General features: G+C 35.4%; 2 protein-coding genes across 3 annotated transcripts; one reads left to right on the top strand and one right to left on the bottom strand.

Annotated features, from left to right (window-relative positions):
• Nucleotides 1–12,967: 12,967 nt before the first annotated feature.
• LOC107794151 (transcription initiation factor TFIID subunit 8-like) lies at nucleotides 12,968–15,220 on the bottom strand. The gene is made up of 2 exons (XM_016616616.2): nucleotides 15,034–15,220; nucleotides 12,968–14,867 (listed from the first exon to the last, which is right to left on the bottom strand). Exon 2 carries the CDS (start codon nucleotides 14,589–14,591, stop codon nucleotides 13,479–13,481), a length of 1,113 nt encoding a protein of 370 aa, XP_016472102.1. The 5' UTR covers nucleotides 14,592–14,867; nucleotides 15,034–15,220; the 3' UTR covers nucleotides 12,968–13,478.
• A 2,034-nt stretch (nucleotides 15,221–17,254) lies between these two features.
• LOC107794150 (thylakoid lumenal 15.0 kDa protein 2, chloroplastic-like) lies at nucleotides 17,255–22,684 on the top strand. 2 transcript variants are annotated; one of them, XM_075248119.1, is made up of 7 exons: nucleotides 17,255–17,508; nucleotides 17,721–17,764; nucleotides 21,222–21,325; nucleotides 21,808–21,905; nucleotides 21,998–22,066; nucleotides 22,148–22,257; nucleotides 22,340–22,684. In XM_075248119.1, the coding sequence occupies exons 1-7, from the start codon at nucleotides 17,295–17,297 to the stop codon at nucleotides 22,430–22,432; spliced, it is 732 nt and encodes a 243-aa protein (XP_075104220.1). In that variant the 5' UTR covers nucleotides 17,255–17,294; the 3' UTR covers nucleotides 22,433–22,684. The 2 variants fall into 2 exon arrangements, with proteins under 2 accessions (XP_075104220.1, XP_016472101.1); XM_016616615.2 differs by lacking the exon at nucleotides 17,721–17,764 and having other exon boundaries at nucleotides 21,815–21,905.
• The last annotated feature ends 280 nt before the right edge of the window (nucleotides 22,685–22,964 follow it).

Raw genomic sequence — 22,964 nt, 5'->3', positions numbered from 1 at the left:
TTTCTAGCTAGGCTTGAGGCCGAGTCATCTGATGCTGTGATCACAGGTATTATTCTAGTTTGCCATAGAAATGCTTCAGTTCTATTTGATCCAGGATCTACTTATTCCTATACGTCCTCCTATTTTGCTTCATATTTGGTTGTGCCTTGTGATTCTCTGAGTGATTCTGTGTGTGTATCTACACCGGTGTGAGACTCTGTTACAGTAGATCATGTCTATCGTTCGTGTGTGGTTACTATTAGTAATCTTGAAACTAGAGTGGATCTTCTACTTCTTGATATGGTAGATTTTGATGTCATCTTGGGTATGGATTGGTTGTCCCTTTATCATGCTATATGGATTGTCATGCCAAGTCAGTGACCCTAGCTATGCCGGGGTTACCTCGGTTATAGTGGAAAGGAACTCCTGGTCATTCTGCCAGCAAGGTTATTTCTTATATGAAAGCCCGGTGTATGGTAGAGAAAGGGTGTCTAGCCTATTTGGCTTATATTCGCGATCCTAGTATGGATGTCCCTTCTATGGACTCAGTACCAGTTGTTCGTGAATTTCCAGAAGTATTTCCTGCAGATCTGCCGGGGATGCCACCCGACAGAGATATTGACTTCTGTATTGATTTGGCTCCGGGCACTCAGCCCATTTCTATTCCACCATACCGTATGGCTCCGCCAGAGTTGAAAGAATTGAAAGAGCAGTTACAAGATTTTCTTGATCAGGGATTCATTAGACTCAGTGTCTCGCCCTGGGGTGTACCAGTATTATTTGTAAAGAAGAAAGATGGCTCTATGCGGATGTGTATAGACTATCGGCAGTTGAACAAGGCCAGTATCAAAAACAAATATCCGCTGCCAAGAATTGATGACTTATTTGATCAGCTTCAGGGTGCCAAGGTATTTTCGAAGATCGATTTGAGGTCTGGTTACCATCAGTTGAAGATTATGGCATCTGATGTCCCTAAATCAGCTTTTCGGACTCGGTATGGGCATTACGAATTCCTAGTAATGTCATTTGGGTTGACCAATGCCCCAACAACCTTTATGGATTTGATGAATCGGGTGTTCAAGCCTTATTTGGATTCTTTTGTGGTTGTATTCATTGATGATATCTTGATTTACTCCAGCAGTCGAGAGGAACATGAGCAGCATCTTCAAAATGTGCTTCACACCTTGAAGAATAATCAGTTATATGCCAAGTTTTCAAAATGTGAGTTTTGGTTAGACTCAGTTGCCTTTTGGGGCATGTTGTATCGGCAGAAGGCATAAAGGTGGATCCTAAGAATATTGAGGCTGTTCAGAATTGGCCTAGACCTACTTCAGTTACAGAGATCCGGAGTTTCTTGGGTTTAGCAGGTTATTATCGTCGGTTCGTGGAAGGGTTTTCATATATAGCAAACCCATTGACCAGATTGACCCAGAAAGGTGTCCCATTCAGATGGTCAGACGAGTGTGAGATGAGATTTCAGAAGCTCAAGACCGTTTTGACTACGGCGCAAGTGTTGGTATTATCCATAGGTTTATGATCGTATACGGTATATTGTGACGCATCTCACATTGGGCTTGGTGCAGTATTAATGCAAGATGGTAAGGTAATTGCATATGCGTCGCGGCAGTTGAAAGTTCACGAGAAGAATTATCTTGTTCATGACTTAGAATTGGCAGTCATTATTCATGCGCTGAAGATTTGGAGGCATTACCTCTACGGTGTCTCGTGTGAGGTATTTACTGATCATCGTAGCCTTCAGTATCTGTTCAAACAAAAGAATTTTAATTTGAGGCAGAGAAGATGGTTGGAGTTGTTGAAAGACTATGATATCACCATTTTGTATCACCCCGGAAAGGCCAATGTGGTGGCCGATGCTTTGAGTAGAAAAGCTGTGAGTAAGGGAAGTCTTGCATATATTCTGGTTGGTGAGAGGCCATTAGCTGCAGATGTTCAGACTTTGGCTAATCAGTTCGTGAGGTTATATGTTTCAGAACCCAGTCGAGTTCTAGCTTGCACAGTCTCTCGGTCTTCTTTATATGAGCGCATCAGAGAGAGGCAGTATGATGATCCTCATTTACTTGTCCTTAAGGACACGGTGCGGCACGATGATGCCAAACAGGTTGTTGTGGGGGAAGATGGGGTTCTGCGAATGCATGGTCATATTTGTGTGCCTAATGTGGATGGGCTTCGTGAATTAATTCTTGAAGAAGCACACAGTTCCAGGTATTCTATTCATCCAGGTACCGCTAAAATGTATCAAGATTTGCGGCAACATTATTGGTGGAGGAGAATGAAAAAGGATATAGTTGCACATGTAACTCGGTGTCTGAATTGTCAGCAAGTTAAGTACGAGCATCAGATCCGGATCAGTGTTTTGACAATTCCGGTAGGTCCATATCGTGATTTGAGACTTGGGCGTATGCCCAGAATCGAATTCCGAGGTCCCTAGCCCAAGATATGAAATTTTGATAAAAAATTAAAAGCTTGAAAGCTTAATGATTTTTAAGAAATTACTGATGTTAGATTTATTGACCTCGGGTCTGTATTTTGGTTTCGGATCCCGGTGTAGGTCCACTATAATATTTATGACTTTTCTACCGAATTCGGTGAGAATCAGAGTTGCTTTGACGTGATTCGGACGTCCGGTTGTAAAAATAAAGGTTTTAAAGTTTTCTTGAAAATGTTCTTTGATTTGGTGTCCGATTCGTAGTTCTAGGTGTTAGTTTGGCGATTTGATCGCGCGAGCAAGTTCGTATGATATTTTAGGACTTGTGTGCAGGTTTGGTTTGGAGCCCCGAGGGCTCGGGTGAGTTTCGGATGGGCTATGAGACTATTTCGGACTTAGGAAATCTGGTTTTCTGCATACTTCAGGCTTCTGGTGTGTTCTTCTTCGCGAACGCAAAGAACAAATTGGGGCTGGCACATTTTGTGCTTCGCGTTCGCGACATAGTGACCGCATTCGCGAAGGCTTGAGGTTCAAAGCTTCGCATTCGCGATATAAGCCTCGCGTTCGCCAAGGGAAAGAGGCTGGCCAGGAAAAATTAGCCTTCGCGTTCGCGAAGACCAAGCCAGGCAAGCATCGCGTTCGCAAGGTAGCCCTCGCGTTCACGAAGAGTAAAATTGGACAGCACAAATTTGTGCTTCGCGTACGCGAGGCACTGACCGCGTTCGCGAATGGTAAAAATCCCAGAAACAAAACTTAAGTTCTGGAAATGGGGTTTCGACCCATTTTCAACTCTTTCCCATTTTTGAGCTCGGGTAAGGCGAATTTTGGGTGATTTTCACGGGAAAACATTGGGGTAAGTGTTCCTTATCCTATATTGATTATATTTCATGATTTCATACTCATTTATATCATGAATCCGTGAATTTATGGAAGAAAAATTAGATTTTTATAAAATCTTCCAAAAACGAAAATTTAAGATTTGAAGGTCCATTTGACATCGGAATTGGATAATTTTTGTATGGTTAGGCTCGTCTCGGAATGGGTGTTCGGATTTCGTAAGTTTTTTCGGGATTTGAGATGTGGGTCCCACTGCCGAATATTTTAATGAATTTTGGATTTTTATCCGGAAAATTTGTAAATTCATATGGAATTAATTCCTATGATTCGTATTGAGTATATCGAATTGTTTGTGAATAGATTTGAAGTTTTTGGAGACAAATTTAAAAGAAAAAGCTGTGGTCGAGTAATTGATTAAAATTTACAAAGCGAGGTAAGTGTCGTGGTTAACATTGACTTGAGGGAATAGAACCCTTAAATTATTTGTTATGTGAATTGCATGTGAACGACGTATAGGCGAGGTGACGAGTGTCTATACGTCGTCAAATTAATTGTTTGCCTGCTTACTTGAAAAATCATAAATTATTTTAAATAATAAATTAATTATTATAATAATTGTTTCTCTCATATTCTTTGTCAAATATTAATTCTTGAATTCCTGCATTAATTGTTACATGCTATTTGAATTATGTGCCTTAATTGTTATTTGACATTTAATATATTAAATATTAAACTGCATATTTTCTCTCTGATTTCCATAATAATTTGTTATTTGCCTTTGTTTATTTCATAATTATTGTATGCTTGTTGTCTTATAATTTTATATTAATTATTGCATTTATTGGAAAAATTTCTTCTATAAGAATTGGTAAATGAATATGTTGGAGGAGCGGGTTGCACGTCGCAACAGAGTTAACTATAATGAATATATTGGAGGATCGGGTTGCACGCCGCAACAGCCTTGATTAAAATGAATATATTGGGAGCGAGTAGCACGCCGCAACAGAACCGAATGTGAATATATTGTGAGAGCGGGTTGCACGCTGCAACAGAATTGAATGTGAATATATTGTGAGAGCGGGTTGCACGCTGCAATAGAATTGATAGAATTGATAATTGGTTATAACTGCTGAGTTGGCTTCAATTATTATAAATTAGTTACCTGATTTATTTCTATTATTGTTGTTGTTATTAATATTGCGTACAGGTAATGTAAGTGACCCACCTTAGCCTCGTCACTACTTCGTCGAGGTTAGGCTCGGCACTTACCAGTACATGGGTCGGTTGTACTGATACTACACTCTGCACTTCTTGTGCAGATTTTGGAGTTGGTCCCAGTGGCGTACCATAGACTTGCTCGGATTTCAGCTACTCAGAGGAGACTGAGGTATAACTGCACGACGTTCGCAGTTCTGAAGTCTCCGTCTACTGTACTTTAGCTGTGTATTTGTTTTCAGACAGCTTTATTTTATTCAAACCTTTATTTGTATTTATTCTAGAAGCTCGTGCACTTGTGACACCAATTCTGGGATGGTATTTAGACACCGTTATTTTTATGAATTATTTTACTATATTTCAAACTTTTCTTCCGCTTTTGTTTTCTTGATTATTAATAATTTAAAAATTATTTAAAAATTGATTAATATTATTCTAATGTTGGCTTGCTTAGCAAGTGAAATGTTAGGCACCATCACGGTCCGAAGGAGGGAATTTCGGATCGTGATAGTCTGACATGCATTAAATACCTTGAAAAACTAAATCGACGGGACAACTATCACGTGTCTCATGGTCAAGCCCAATATAAACGTCAGCTTGTAATCTGATCGAGCCGTTAAAAAGTCATATCGTTTCTCACCACATTCTTCCTAAGAAACGAGGGGACTGTCTGTATACGGTCGAAATAAATTTCGGCCTTCGTACTATCGATCAAGTTCGAAACATAATCGATCGAAGCGAGACTTCAAGACGGGTTCCAAAGATGGTACAAACAAGCTTCGAGTCCGAGGGGCCGATATCATTATCGAGCCCGAATCCAAATCGAACTGTGATGCAAAGTAAAGTTATCGAACTTATGATCCAGAGACCGACCAACATTGACCCCGAATTATTTCAAGGGTCCAAGTCAGAATCGAGCTCGAGCCAAGATCGAGAGCTCGAGTCAAGACCGAAAACTCAAATCAATATCGAGCTCATAGACAAGAGCCGTTGCAATCCCACTAGAGGAGAGAATCTCGGCAGGAATTGTGAAAAAGCTGATTTATCATGGGTCTCCCACTATGTATTTTTAATTATACATAAAGTAAGACCCCTCTACTATAAAAGAGATAGTTATCATTTGTGTAGAGGGCAAATTTTATGCTTACATTGTAATCCAAATACCATATTCTCGATAGTGAAGAGTTGTTCTTTCAAGCTTCTTAAATTGATTCCACTTGTTTAGTCCTAAATTTCATCTTTTTTGCAACCTTATCTATTTAGCATTCTTTTCGACCTATATTGGGTATTTCTATTTATCTCTATAATTTGTATTAAGTTGCACCATATATCCTTAGAACTACGTATAAATTTAACTCTATCCGTTTTTCGGGTAAACAGAATGCTTGAAAATGTGACCTAAAACACTTTAAAATCTTGTTACCGCTTCATTGGACTTTACCCTTTGCAGTTTGCACTGCGGGACTCAATAGTTTATACTATATAACAAAAGAAATTTATTTATACTTTATTACATAATATAATTTCTCAAACTCTTTTTAAATATTTTAAATTATTAACTTTGCTGACTCATAGTACTTTTCACATTCAAATATATAAATTTTAATTCAAAAAACTTAGAAGATTGTACGTAAATTCACACTAAAGGTTAGGTTTGATTCTTTTTGCGTAAACCCCTTAGCATAAAATTGGAGGAAGAGTACTATATTTCACTATATTATCTCAATGGGAAAAATATGTACTTAGTTGACTTACAATTGAAGTTTGAGCATGAGAACTTAATTATTTGGAAGCAAGATGGGTTCAGTATTTGAGCGCGACGGGGCCATTAGTATCTTTTAAGATGTTAATTACTAGTGATAAAATTTGGCACGAAACTCTTTAAAAATGTGATACTTATGATAACTTAACATTAAACCAATTCAATATTATCGAATATCATTAATTTAATACTAATAACAAAAGTACATCATCCACTCATACTTGAAATCGACACGTTTTTATATTTTAAAAACAATCAATAATAGTATTATTGCTTATATTTGCAAGTAATTCATTCTTAAAATAACAAATTAAACATTTTAAAAAATGTATCATTAATACTCTATGCAATTCATCTTTAATGTAATGGATAAAAATACTCTTTCTACCATTGCAATTGACAAATAAAATCAAAGTTATTTTACATCACCCACTTGTGATTTTCATCTCGAAGAATGGCACAGAAAATCGTCCAAGTTATTTTACATTTTACAATCTACAAAAGGTGAACTTTATTTTGGCCTATGACTTTGGCCTTATTCTGATTGTGTCTAGTATTACTTAGTTGACTGACCGTCGAAGTTTGAGCATGAGAACTTAATTGTTTGGAAACAAGATGGATTCAGGAGTTGAGTGTGACGGGGCATTAGTATCTTTAAATATGTCAATCACTAGTGACAAAATTTGGCACGAAACTCTATAAAAATGTAATGCTTATGATAACTTAACATTAAATTAATTCAATATTATCCAATATCATTAATTTGGTACTAATGACAAATGTATATCATCCAACTCGACACGTTTTTATATTTTAAAAAGGAACAATAATAGTATTATTGCTTATATTTGCAAGTAATTCATTCTTAAAATAACAAAGTAAACATTTTTAAAAATGTATCACTAATGCTACTACGCAATTCATCTTTAATGTAATAGATAAGTATGCTCTTTCTACCATTGCAATCGACAAATAAAATCGAAGTTATTTTACATTATTCACTTGTGATTTTCATCTGGAAGAATGGCACCGAAAATCGTCCAAATTATTTTGCATTTTACAAAAGGTGAACTTTATTTTGGCCTATGATGACTTTGGCCTTACTCTGATTGTGTCTAGTATTACTTAGTTGACAGACAATCGAAGTTTGAGCATGAGAACTTAATTATTTGGAAGCAAGATGGATTCAGGATTTGAGCGTGACATGACCATTAGTATCTTTAAATATGTCAATTACTAGTGACAAAATTTGACACGGAACTCTTTGAAAACGTGATTCTTATGATAACTTAACATTAAACCAAGTCAATATTATCGAATATTATTAATTTGGTACTAATAACAAAAGTACATCATTCACTTATACTTATACTTAAACTCGACACGTTTTTATATTTTAAAAACGATCAATAATATTATTATTGCTTATATTTGCAAGTAATTCATTCTTAAAATAACAAACTAAATATTTTTAAAAATATATCAATAATACTACTACGCAATTCATCTTTAATGTAATGGCTAAGAGTGCTCTTTCTACCATTGCAATCGTCAAATAAAACCAAAGTTATTTTACATCACCCACTTATGATTTTCATATGGAAGAATGGCACATAAAATCGTCCTATTTATTTTATATTGTACAATCTACAAAAGGTGAACTTTATTGGTCATTATGTGGATCCAACTCCACTCCTATTCCTGTAAAAACTTATACTATCTTTTTACTTCCCCGCCATGCTTAATTCTTTAATTTACCTTTTCCAAATTTTTCTCCTTGTGGAATGGGAGATAAAACTTTTAAAGAAAGAGAAAGTTCAAAGCAAAAAGTGGGATTTAAACTTATTTCAAATTTCATGATTTCTAATTTTTTTCAACAAAAAAAAAAAAAGGAAAAGAAAAACAAGATCAAAAGGGTGTTCAAACTTCAAAAATATCAAAAACTTACTCAAATAAAATTAAGATCAATGGTATACAACAGTCGAGGAATTTAAGAAGAGTCTCAAATTCTCAGTCACCTTTGCCGAGTCGGAGTCGACGAATACATCTATTTTGTCGAAGTGATTTTTGCTCGAATATTTAGGGCCTGTGCGGAAGGGTTTGTAATTTTCTATTTCACATGAGCTGCGTTTTGGGCTCTTGATTTTGAGGGAGGGATTTGTACAAAAAAAAAAATAAAAATTGACTATTATGTACCGAAATTGACTATTATGTACCGAAATTGACTAAAGAAAGGATAAAAGAAAAAAAAAACTAGTTGACTACTAATGGAGTAATAGTGGTTTTTTTGGGGGGGGTGGGGTGGGGGGGTCGTCAAGGAAAGCTGTTAAGGTTCCTCACTATATATACAAATACAAATATATAATGATATATACATGATTTTTGCTAAGGCTAACGGATTCGGTGACCCGGTCCGCATGTGGAAGTGCATGAGAATGTGGAAGATAGGCAATGAACTTTGATAATTAGTGGTACAATCAATCATCTCTTCAAAATTTCCTGGGAACTAGAAAACCAAAGGGACATCAAAGTGCTGCATTCTACTATCAATATGTTTAGACTGCAAAAAATATATTTCAATGTCAAAAACAAGTGCAATAAGCATTATAAGTTACGTACTTACATTGGCGGAAGCAGCTTTTAAGTGTCCCATTCCAATTTGTACAACCTACAGTAGTTAAGTTATGACTTCACAAAGTAGCTCTGAATTCTGATTCTCTTTTCTATACTAATCTAAATGAGCAAACCACCTAGCCCTAATATTTCAAGAGCCAAACCGAGCTTCTTTTCGGCTTGTAACCATTAGTTCGCACTCAAAACAAGAAATATTATTCCCCTTAATTCAGCTCATATCCTTGTGCGAGCTGTAATCAAAGCTAAAAACCTTTAGAATACGGTTACGAAAACGGACCTAACTACAAGAGAAAAACCTAAGCTAATCCAAATATTGATTATGCATTAGAGAACCTGAATATATGTTTGGAAGAGGAAATATAGCCATCACTTAGAGTACAATTGTATCATCTAACTGCAAGACCATCAAAGCTAGTGGTAGAATGAGAATCAGATATTAAAACAACGTTATTTTTAAACCACATTCTGTGTTTTCTTGGATCTATTCGCAACTTATGCTCATTTTTTATGGTATAGCTAGCTACATGACATGTTGTGGGATACAAAAACTGATCTGTTCTTGTGGGTGTTTCTCAAGATGTTAGTAGTACTCTCTCCGTTTCAGTTGATGTGAACATTTTTTTTTTTTTTTGGTTTGTTCCAAAAAGAATTACCCCTCTCTTAATTTGGAATGAATTTAATTACCTTAAACTTTCAGTTCTACCTTAACCGAGAAATTTATACCCACACAAATATATACCCTAGGATATTGAACATAACTTTTAACATAATTATAGCCACACAAATATTATGACTTATTTAGGATCACAAATTTTAAAATATTCATTTCTTACTTAAACTTTGTACATAGTCAAATATGTTTACTTAAATTGGAACGGAGTATATAGTATCTAATACTCCCTATGTCCCAGTTGATGTGACATACTTTTCTTTTTTAGTCTATCACATACTTTCTTATTTACAAATAATTTAACTTTAAACTTCTCATTTTACCTTTAATGAGAAATTTATAGCCACACAAATGTCTATGACTTGTTTTAGACCATAGGTTTCAAAACTATTCCGTTCTTTATTAAACTCATGCTCAATCAAATACCATCACATTAATTGAGACGGAAAGTATTTTCTTTTAATTACAAAGATTGAAATATCTACTAAAAGACTAGAATGCAGGTGTTTGCTTCACCTGCCAGTCTTGATTTTATGCTCTTTAAGCACCGTGGGAAGTCATTTCCTTTGGAAATTGATGTCAACCTGATGAAGTGATAACGTACTGGAATTGCTCTAGCTGTTAATATTAAACTACTCCATTTTCACTTGTTAATTGGTTTTGGGACATTTAGTTCTGGTTATAATGCGCCAGTCATTGTTTAGAGGAACCCTTTTCACTTATCTTATTGAATGTAGAGATCTTATTCATTTTTTATTTTACTAATGAACGTTCATAATTTTCAGAAATGCTGTTTGTTAATTCATAACAGCAAAATAGGTATTGTGGTCCAAAGAATTGATTACATTTCTGAAGAAACACTCTAAGATAGTCAAATTGTTCAAACAAAAGCTCATATTAGACCACGTAGTGAATGGAAGAGAATAAATGGGAACATTCCAAAAATGGAGTGGAATTGAGGAACAGAAGAGGCTGGGATAAGGGGCCAGCTATGAATACAGCAAATATGTTCTTATCATAGCAACTTAGCAATGAACATAATATCTATCCCAATTCCCAGGTGCATTGTACTAAGCTAATTTTTTTTTATATATCTGAACTTGTAAATGCCCCGTTTCTAGTGTGCTTACCATTCAAATTCTTTACTAGCCAATAAGGAAACATCTTTGGTGAACAGTACTTCAACAGTCATTTTCTACTTCATAACTTTCTGTGGTTGCTTCCTTAGCCACGGTTTGCATACACATTGTATGGTTGTATTTGTATACAATAAAATTCAAGAAACATAGCTCCAACACAAGTTCCTAATTATTCAAAGTGAGATATCAGTATTTCCATTAAATTATGTGTGTGAGGGAGGGTAGGGAGAATGGATAAGGTAGGTGAAATTTACCCACACTTGTGTTTACAAGACCAACGAATGTACACTTGTCTTTTTTTATTCACACATTCTAACTTAATCGTGCTTAAATAATATGTATTCGCAATTTAATTTGTAACCACTAAGATTTGATCTCTTGAAATTTTTGCATAAACACTGTGGGTGAGCGTTTATTAGGTGAGGACTAGAAAATGAGGGGTTTGGTTCAGTAGTAAAAGTGCAACCGCATGATGTGTTGGTTAAGTGCACATCACGAATTCGAATTATGCAACAAATGAAAGATTAATATTTAAGTAAAGAATAGTAGATGATGGACCCATTATCCATTGAAATTAGACATCATGCGCCCAACTTGCTTTCGAGAATTTCTAAGTGACAAGAAATAACAAACAAAAGAAGAAAGAAAAAGACAAAAAGAATTTATGAGAGAAATCAATTTTCATTACAAATGGTGTCAAAATGAAAATATAAAGTGGATAAAGTAGGAATGTTTACTGGCAAGTGGCAATCCATGTTACCCAAAACCCCTTCAACAGTGACATCTCTGGTGTGTCCCTTTGTGGGGAGGACAAATTGGATAACCCTAAAATGGCTTGTCAAATGAGAAAATAAATAAGGCTGCCATAGTAGTCAGACACTATATATATGAGATTCCAATTCCGCTGAAAATGTCACCTAAAACTTTCTCAAAAGAGAAACAAGAACTTGAACTTTTTCAGCACATTAGAAGAATAAGAATGAACAAGAAAAGCCAAAAAACAAAAGCGATATGTGGGGGCTATTTTCCCAGGGTTAAGCAGATCATAAAGCTTTTTGACAATATGTTTCTCCACAACATCAGCAACTGGAAGAAAAGGAAAGCTCAAGTTACAACTATCATAAAGAAAGGGCACTTCTCGGTGCTCGCTCTCGGGGTGAATGCAGCGCCAAGGAAATTTTCGCTGGCGTTAGATTTTCTTTCTCATCCTGCTTTTATCAAGTTACTAGAAGAAGCAGAAAGAGAATTTGGATATTACCAGCAAGGTGTGATAGCCATACCATGTGAAGCTAGTGAGATCCAAAGACTTCTTTTACGCTGAGATCAACATATAATGCTGCAGTACATCAGAGTTTAAAAAAAAGTGCAACTAATGAAAAATAGTTTTCAAAAAAAGGTACACAACAGTTGTTGGTTTCAGGCAACCAAAATGTAAATATCATGACTATAGTGCACATTGATGTCTGTGAGTTTCTGTCACGTAGTTGTTTCAAATAAACGAAATGCAAACACTGGCTAATACTTGGATGAAGCCAAATCATCAAATCAAAATTTGCAAATTTAATCCTCAGCCATATTAGCTATAAATCGAAATAAGGCTGCCACACCCTGTTATTTCAGTAAGATGTGGTGGAAGCAAAATATTCATAGGAAAACGATATAGCTAACAGTAGATTACAGGAAATGAACACAGCTCTCTACCCTTCTGGCTTTACGAGAAAGAAGCTTGGTATTTCATGTGTTGTGACTGCACAGCTGAATTTAGCCAATCCAACGGCTTTGGCAGATTAGTTGCTTTGAGTTTTACAAATCAGCCAAGCAGCCAACTAAAGACAATCACTATAATTCTATATAAATAGCACAATGAAATTAAGCAGTGTATTCTGAATGGAGATAAGACTACAAAGTGTCTCAGCAACGAAATAAACAAAAGTAATCAGTCAGCCAAGAATGACGCTGCATAACCCTCAGGGGTTGGCCTGGTGGCAATTGACTTGAGTCTTGGGGTTTGCTCCCTTTCAAGGTCTCAAGTTCGAAATCCACTGGGTGCAAACAATTTCTGAGGGCCATCGGACTGGGTAAAACCTGAATTAACCGATGCGGGAAACTCCTTGCCGAGGGCCTGTGCACCCCCGGGATTAGTCGGGGCTCAAAGAGACTTGGACACCCGGTGCAAATAAAAAAAAAAATGACGCTGCATCATGCTTTGTGAACAACATAAGAAAAGATCCTCATACGAAGTATTTACTAGGAAGCAAGTGGTGGCAGACAAGGCTGGAACAAGATTTTGCACAGGAATAAAGTCTCTCATCTATAAAGAAAATAGTAAATAATACAAGTGTGGAACTACAATTTTAGGGCCTGAAAACAGCAGCAAAAAATTAACATGATTGACATTGTCTATTTCTGCCGTAGCATATATCAGATGGAGTTCATAGCTTCATCTATTCTTATTCCTTTAATTATTACACTCCCAGTTTTACTTCAAATTTGCATGGAAAAAAAGAATCCAGACGTCCGCCTTCAAGAAATACAAGATCCCATCCTCAATAGTTTCCATTTAAAATCATACTTCCTCCTGTTTCATTTGTTTGTTAGGGTAAGGGAACAAATCAGTCAATGGAGGTTAAGCAACTAATGTCCAAAAATTCTTTGCGCTACATCAGACTTCGTCATAGACGTGGGCCATTCACAGGAAAGTATTCGACCGACTTTTTACCTAGCCTAATCAATTGCTGACCTTTTCTAACAGAATATATGGAACAACCCATCAAGCTAGCCATTCTATGAACTAATTTACAACTGGGTCAACTCCTGCTGGTTTTCAATAGATTGTCTAAGTATCAACTCTGCTCTCCTCTTCTTGTCATTTTTCTCTTCATCCCGCCTGAACCCAGATGCTGTTCTCCCAGAACCATTGTTCCGAAGTCTCAGATCTAAAGAATCGCACCAGACTTTCTTACCTGGTTTACACTCTAAACAGACAGCATTCCTCTGGTCAGGAGGATTTTCTTCCACACCATTTCCTGTTTCAGAAGGATCATCCTTCAATGTCTCAATTGCAGGAGAATAAATATCCGGCAAAGAAACATGGTTTTTGTCCGTTTCATTGGAAAGTTTAGCTGCGAGGGAAACTGCAGCCATGTCTTTTTCTCTAGCTTCTGAAGACACTGCAACAAATGCGTTTCCACTTGCATCAACACTTGATTCAATCCTAACATCATCTGGTTCATTGGAAGCTGATACCTCGGTTGAACCGTTGCACACCAATCGTTGCTGCAAATTCAACAAAGACCTTTCCGCCTTCCTTCGCTGCCTTGCTAACTTAACTTTATCAGCTCGGGGATCACAAGTTCTCTCGTTCCATGTAGAGGTGCGTACATAAGTATGCCGATCAGGAAATGCAGGCAGCCATAAAGGTATGTGCTTAAACGCTGTAGTTTCATTCATTTGTATAAAACTGGGTATCTTCCTTTTATCTTTAATCACTGGAAAACATGGAAGAGGTTGCGAAAATGGAATCTCTTGAGCAGATTTCACAAACTCAACAATCCCCTTAATAGTCCGAGAATCCAATCCACAATGTTTCACCTTTGATGCACCTGTGGACACACCCAAATCCCCTAATCCTTGTATTACATCAAAGACATTGACCTCTGTCCTCCCAACTAAAATAGCACAGAAAGTTGCAGTCTTGCCTAAGTCACAAAGATACTTAACCGTAATATCAGCAAATGATTCAAGAGCTGATTCGTTAAAGCCCTCAAATCCAATATTTTCGCATATCTGTGCAGCTGCAGTTCTCGATATTGCTTGACCAAAATCATCAGTACTAGCTCTTTCTTTCCTATCATCATAAACTCTATTCTCTTTTTCTTTTTCACTTTCCGCTTTACCTCCATTGTTCATATTCAAATTCTAAAATCATTTAGGACCTTTTTCCTCAAAAACCTTACCCTTCAGCTCATCTTTGGCTTACTTATAAAACCACAGCATAAAAATTTAAAAAAAAAAAAAAAGGGCCCGGTGCACTAAGCTCCCGCGATGCGCAGTGTCCGGGAAAGCCCGGACCACAATGGTCTATTGTACGCAGGCTTACCTACATTCCTGCAAGAGTCTGTTTCCACGGCTTGAATCCATGACCTCCTTCCTGGTCACATGACAGGGTGACCACGGACAAAATCCCTAAAACTCAAAATGAACAAATCACAAACGCACAATTCATGAACCCCTAAATACCAGGCTGCATTAGCGAGCAAAGGCAAAACTCTAGCGCATGTAAAAAAGTACACATATACACAGAGGTTACTCGAGGTTAGGTTTCTATGTGAATTTGTAATTGTGTACTTACAGCTAATTTTCAGCGACTGGGATTTGAGAATTCGCGCGCTTGACTAGTAAATTGATTTCCAAAAATGCACCAATTTTGGAAGAAAGAGATGTAATTGCTGCAAATGGGAAGAGGGTTTATGCACTAATTGTGATAAACCCTAACGAGGAAGATGATGAAAAGGAACTTTTGAATGGAGGAGTTGAAAATGAGAGCCCAGAACCTTTATTTATAGAAGTAAATTGATTTCAGTAGAAGTTCGAAAAAGGAAATTACAGTTTTGGTCATTTTAGTTATTGATGCATTTTGATTTGGTTCCTTGAAATTTTACTAACCATATTTAATCATGCATTAATTAAAAAAATTTCTTATACATAAAAAGTATGATAATTTAAATTATTTTTAGAATATATTACTCTCAATTTTGAAGTTATCGTCATATCATACTATATTATAAGCATGGAGATCAAAAGTTGAATGTGAAAGAATAATGACCCTATAATATTATCGGACTTCTATGCCCTTAAAAGTTATAATAATAATATCTTCAATATTAATAAACAAATGTGTAAGCTATAAAAAATAGTTTTATAACGTTAAATTTGACTTAGGATTGTCAAAGAATTTATTAATGTGCATATTCGAAATTCTTTACTTTATAAAGTTAAGCTTTTTAACTTCCTATGCGTATAATAATTTTTTTGAACTAATATTTATAATTCTTACTATATTTTATCTTCTTCTTCTATTTTTCTTAGCTTAAATTTTTAGATTGTTATGATTTCTAAGTGCATATTAAAAATATGTACTAATCAAATATCACAAATTAGAAACAAAATTTTCCACATGACATTTCCCTTAAATATTCTTTCTTTACCTTTTTAAATTCATAGCAAGTATTTCATTTTATTTTATTTGTTTACATATAAAGGGAGAGAACCACTTCACTTTCTTTTTCCACCAATAGTACCACTTTACTAATAAGAGGAAAAATTAAAAAGGGGATGTGAAATTTTAACGCTTATCTGACAATCGATAACTAAAATAGTTGTTTACGTGTTACATCAAAATAAGAGTTTGGCTGTGAATAAATTATAATAGTATTGATACTTTGTAAATACTTTAAGCATTTGATTATGGGTAATAGTATCAAGAACTCTAGCATCTTAAGTAACTTACAAGACATCTTTTTCACTCTTTAATCTGTTTTTTTTTTCCTTGAGGCGTAGGTCCATTGGAAATAATTTTTCTACTTTATTGAATAGGTCTGGGTACACTTCAGGCTCTCTAGACTTCACTTTTGGAATTACACTGCGTATGTTATTGTTATTAAATCTGTTTTTTCCTCTTTAATTTGCTAAAGTAAATTAGTGGGCGTTTGGACATAAGAATTGTGAATTTTCGAAAAAAAGCAATTTTTTTCAAGTAAAAATGATAATTTAAAAATTAGAGTTGTGTTTGGACATGAATACAATTTGGAGCTGTTTTTGAGTTTTTATCAGCGATCTGAAGTGAAAATTTTGAAAAACTGATTTTTAGAGTTTTTTAAATTTTTGAAAAATTTCAAAATTCAACTTCAGTGAAATTTAAATTTTTAACACTGATTCCACAAAAAAAGTAAAATTTTCCAAAAAAATAAAAAAAATTATGGCCAAACCTAACCTTTCACTATGAGGTTTGAGGGAAAGGAAAAAAAAAAAGAGGGGCAATACTGGTAGTAAAAAAATATTTTTATTCCTCACCAAACAATAAGCCAAGTTTTCGGTCACAAGAAAAAAGAAAAGTTTAAAAAGAATAGGAATAAATTGTAAAAATAGCAAGAACTAGTCAGTTTTCAGACTGGTAATTCAAAAATAGCCACCATTTGCAAAGTCATTGAAAAATAGTCACTATTTTGCTGCAATACGGACCGGTCCAGCATAATATACTGGAGATTGATGCACCTGTATATAAACTTCCAGCATATTATGTTGAAACTCCAATATGCGGAAAGTTGCCGCATAATATATTGGAGATTGGAACACATGTGTGTGAACTTCCAACATATTATGCTGGACCGATATATTTTCAGTATAATATGATGGAATATTTTTCGAATTTTAAACAGTATTTTCGTTCAAATTTATCTTTATATAAAAAATGGCTAAATTTTGATTACTTTTGAACCGTGAGTATTTTTCAATTAACATCCATATAAATCTCACTATTTTTGAAATAAATTACTATACAATATTCTAGACAGAGGATACGTGCCCATTCCAATAGACACGAGAACACTAAAAATGGCCTCTCTTTTCCATCTTCCTTCATCTCTAACGTTTCGCAACATTTGTTACTCTCCTTCTATCCATCCCATCAAAGCATCACATTCCCATTTCCGAATTTCAGTCCGAAATGAAAACTCAGTACCCCAATTATCCAAATTTTCGGAATTTTCATCCAAGACTTTGAATTTCGTGCTCTCTGGCTCTTTAGTTCTTGCTCTCTCCTTCACAGGTTATTTATCTTCCCCTTAAATTTTATTGTTTGATAATTGCTTTAGACATTGTCTTTTAGTTTTTTTATAATTTGTTGCAAATGGGTTCTTACTAGTAATCTTAAAATTTCGACTTAATTTTGTCCTAATGATAGAACTGTAAATTTACTGCTCTGAATTTCTTTTGTAATGTTGCCGTTTTTTCGCTGTGCCATTTGTATTAAAAGCTTAGATGGGTTGGAAGGATTTGCAAAAGCAAGTTACGAGGAATTCAGAGTAAGCACTGAATTATCTGGTAGCTATAGCTAACTAGTAGATACATTGACATGTAGTATAAAAATTTCTAATTGTGACTGTCCCCGTTTTATATGATGTATAGATCTTCACGGAATTATTCATAACTCATCAAATTATTATTTTGAGACTAGTATGAAGATAATCTTTTTTTTATGACGGTGGTGTCCAAGCCTGCTTGCGTGTTATCCCATCCGGTACTTGCTACTTTCCACTAAGCATAAGTACCAGATAACTCTGTCCACCAAGGCTTAGGCAGATGAGAATAAATCACCTAGTGTTCTTTGCCTTTTGTAGGATTTGAACGTTAGACCTCATGGTTCTCCTCCCAATTGATTGATCACTAGTCCATATCTTTGGGTGCTCCATTTTGTAGATATGCTTATGTGACTTTCCGAAAGGATAGCCAATGCCAAATCGAGGATAAAGGAGGAGGTTGCCTTAGGTTCATGGTCAGCATAGACTTAATGTATCTATGATGGATACTCTATAGGATTCATATTGTCAACTCCAGCTAGGCATAGTTGATTGATCCATAAATCCCTGGTCACGAAAATTTTGTTTTATTTCTTCCTTTCTTGCGGACAAAAGTGGGTTGTTCTAGTGGTGAGCACCCTCCACTTCCAACCAAGAGGTTACCCCAAGAGCAAGGTGGGGACTTCTTGGAGGGAGGGAGCCGAGGGTCTATCGAAAACAACCTCTCTACCCTAGGGTAGGGTTAAAGCCTGCGTACAAACTACTATCCTCAGACCCCACTAGTGAGATTATACTGGGTTGTTGTTGTTGTCTTCCTTTCTTGCGGGGGTTGGGTTGGTGGTGAGAGGTTTTGGCTTTTCCAAGTTTCCTTGTCTTAGCAATCCTGTAATCTGCGTCTAACATTTGATGTGATTTCTGATCTTTCATAGCTTGCTTTTCTTTTGCAAGATGCAATATCCTGTTAATTTTCGATTGTAGAGAACGCAGATTACTGGCTTCAACAGCCAATATCCAAAACTCTTAAGTAGAGACCTGAAATTATCCTATCAAGCTCATCTTTCCATGCTTAGTTACCCCTATACATAAGCCATATTGCAGGCGATGCCAGATTTTCCCGGGATGGGGCAGAGGAATCTTGGATAGATACATGCCTATGATGAAATTTCCAAAGTAGTCCTCCAGGTTAGCAACACAACAGAACCACTTGTAGGCTTTCTGAAATGACACTGAATTATGTTAGTGAACTTGATTTATAGTGTTGAAATGAAACAAGCACTTGAACTTATTCTGGAATCATCTTACTTCATAACTTTCCATAGATTAAGTGCTATCTTACATCCTTAAGCTTCTAGCCTCCTACAAGCTAAACGTTAACAATTGGAATCTTGATATCTTCTATCACGTCAATGGATGTTAACCTAATTAAATTATTCATAACTTCTCAGTTGGTGTTTTAATTATTATTTGCATCACAGTGATTTGGCTGTTGTTCTTATGCTCCATAGTTCGCCACTTATATATCAACTTTTTCTTCATCTAGAGAAAATGTTACTCTCTTGAGCTTCTTGGATACTCTTTTCATTTACGAAGGGGAAATGAATAATTTTCTGATTCAGTAGGAAATGTACTTCAGGATTTCTTGGATATGTTCTAACTTTTAGGAAATATGTGCATTGATACCTCTACACTTATTTTCTTGGACTAGTTTTTCGCACGTGCGTTGCACGTGTATATCCAGTTATGTAAAATAATATTAATATTATTAAAATAACTTTGAGCAAATGAATGATGTCTGACCTTATCATAGGATCGTACACCATTTTATAAAAATAATATCAATTAATAAAACAAAATTTTGAGTAAGTTCTGACCTTCTCAGAGATGACATTGCAACCTAGCTAATAAATATTTTGCAGCATCAAATTAAAATGTATAACACGGACATTGTTCTCCATCACAAACTTCAAGCTTTAAGCAATATTGAAGACAATGTAGATAAACAGTCCATATTTTAAATTAACTTACGTTTAAAAAACTCGATAAGCTTAGTTTGCTTGACATCGTCCAAGTCCTGAAATGGAAAGAAAGGAGATGGAGTTCGCTTATGGACTTTTAGACATAGTATTGTGTTTATGCTCTTTGAGTATATATAAAACTATTACCGATTTTCTTTTGAGGTGGGAGTGGGGGGAAGTGGAGATAAGGCTATACCTAAAGAAAACATACATTCAATGACTACAACAATGTTCTTGCCATACGTGTTATTCTGCATCATTCATCCTAGTTTTCCAAATTTGACAACATGATTTTTGATTTAAGTAGGAGTCGGTAAATGTACACCATTACTACGTCGAGATGCGGCAATACAATTTTTTTTTTTTTTTTTTTTTGTTTTGATATCAAATTCCAAAGATACTTATCATAGACTTATTTTTCTTTTTCCTTTCTCACAAGACTTTGCAACGTAATAATCAAAGTGTCTGCCATCTGAATGGTAACTCAGAATCATATTGTTGCTAAGTATAATGCCCAAAATATTAATATTTTATTTTTCTCTTTAGAAGACATGAATGAAGTGCATATAAAAGGTATTTCAATCTTTAAATATTTGAGATCGATCAGCACATAACCAACATTTATTCCAACATTTGTAGAAACAAGATTCCAAAAATCACAAGTGACATATTAATTAATAATGAGGAAAGTAAAGAAAGTAGATTTTGCTGTTTTCTTATTCTATCATCACCTTGGGATTGAGATTTTTCTACGAAATTGTTTGATGACAAAACACATTATACTGTGCGTGCTACAAATTGAAAGCTTTTATGTCTACCTCAACAAATGGTTCCGTCTTCATTTCTGGAAAATCTGTAAGGGGTCCTGGAATAAACTGCGACAAAAATTTAAAATCGTGGACCATTTATTCCAATTTTGAAAAATTCGTAGGTGTATTTGTTGCTTTCATGCACTGCCAAAATTAAAATTGACATGTGCTTGGTAAAATCATCTCAATGTTCCCACAAATTGGTTTGTTTGACAGTCAAATCCATAATGGAGGGGAAGACGGTGTTACTTCATTGAGTTGAGAGAAAATATTGACATCATTAAGTCTAGACTCATTGCAAATTTCATGGGAGATTGCTCCGACAAATTGTAACAGGCGGATATAAATTGTATTGGCCACTTTTTGTAGTCATGGTCGGTTGTGAATAACCAATCTTTTGTGTGTCGGTGTCAAACATTTACACAACCGTCTTCTCATAATGGTGCCATTTTCATTTTACCAAACGACATCTTGCTTTCTCGGCATAATAAGTCGGAAATTTAATTATCAAAAAAAAGGTAGGAATATTTAAGTTATTTAAAGGGGTATTTAAGTCTTTTAACTTTTTCATTTTGGAGTTCCCACTTTTATAATAATATAGATTAGAATGTTGAGTAGAAATTAAACCAACCTTTGTAGGAGTTGGTATTGCCGAAGCAAAGGTCGGAGTTAACAAGCCGGAATTGCTTCCTAAGGAGTTTACTCCCGTTATTGATGTTGCTGGCTTCCTCTCAGATGGTCAGGTATGATATGTGGTCCCTTTATTTTAGAGAAATTTCATGTAGCTTATGCTCCTCATTATACTTGCCTTGCCTTTTCTCTAGTTTGTTTTCTCTGCTAAAAGACTTTGGATGTGCGGTTTCAAAATTTGCCCTTCTAATGTCTGAATTTTAAATCCACAAGCAAGTAGAAGTTTGCTTTCTTGTTGCATTCTCTTTGATTCTGGATCTCACTTTTGGAAAATACAGTTTGGTTGTTCTTCTGCGTTTTATTTTTATTTTGTCTTTCGGGGTATGCTAGTTTCATAAGGAAACAGATAAGGCTGACTGCCAATGTAGTTTCTTCACATTGGTGCATCTCTGTTTAGGAGCTTTTAATATAGTGGCTTAAGGTTTAGTTTATATAAGGAGCATACTATCTTATCCTATGCGTACTAATGTTTGCTTGAACTACAAGAACTTCTTTTTGATACGAAGAAAAAGAATTTCTCATGATTTATTACTAGTCTGCAGGAGAAAAGACTTGCAGAAGAGATCACGGATATAGAAAAGGTTACTGGTTTTAAGCTGAGAGTTTTAGCTCAGAACTATCCTGATACACCTGGTACATATGTTGCTATTGGTGTCCAATTTATCTTCCAACTTGATTAATTTTTGCTAGATGTGTAATATGACGTTTAAATGCTATATTCACAGGATTAGCTATCAAAGATTTTTGGCAAGTGGACGACAGGACTATAGTTTTTGTTGCTGATCCTACCTTTGGTAATACGGCAGAAATTCTTCTTTTTTCAGATTACAATTGTTCTGTTGGCTTATCTTTCGGTGCTTTCTGTATTTGTTCAGGCAACATACTAAATTTCAATGTTGGAGCTACTGTGGATCTTGACATTCCACGTAGCTTCTGGAGCCGTTTGGCCGGGCAATACGGGAACATGTTTTATTGGAAAGAAAAGGTAAAACTGTTAATTTTTCTTTTCCCTTAGAGTTGAATTTAGATTTTGAAGGCGTCTTGTATGAATCTGATGTGTGAAACAGGGCGAAGATGCGTCTATTGAAGCTGCTGTTATGGCAATATCAACCTGCTTGAGAGAACCAGTTGGTCCGAATAATTGCTCGGAGGTAAAGTAATATCTGCGTGACACTGCAGAGCTTGTTCCATATTTGCTTTGATCTCTGTACATTATATTTCCTGATAAGATGTACATCAAAAGATAAATGAACAATGCAGTGTCATACAATGTACTTTCACTGCCATTGTAAGGACAAAAAAAGGATGAGAGAAGCGATAGGCCATTTATTTTTTGGAATTCAAACTTGTAAAACTGGCTCATTGATTACATCCTCCTGATGGATAATTGCATTCTATTTGAAAGAAATTTCATAGTGATGGTCTCTCTTCGAAGGCTTTTAAAGATGAAAACTACAGATAGTGTTTCCTCTGAGAATAGACTCAATATTTAGAACATACTCAATACTTAAACAATTATGAGTCATTATAACTCCTAAAGTTTTCTCTTTTGCTTCTTGCTGAGAGATGTGGAGGCATTGGAGTGAAACAATGATAGGCTGTTATTTGTTTTTCTTTTTAACTTTACTTTGAATTCGAAGCAGTAACATTCCTCTTAAATTAAGAACGAAATAAAAGTATAGCTATTTCAGC

This window comes from Nicotiana tabacum, chromosome 24, assembly GCF_000715075.1.
Source record: "Nicotiana tabacum cultivar K326 chromosome 24, ASM71507v2, whole genome shotgun sequence".
Classification (NCBI taxonomy): Eukaryota; Viridiplantae; Streptophyta; class Magnoliopsida; order Solanales; family Solanaceae; genus Nicotiana; species Nicotiana tabacum.
Note: the sequence above shows the minus strand (reverse complement) of the source record. Positions and strands in the feature narration are given on the sequence as shown.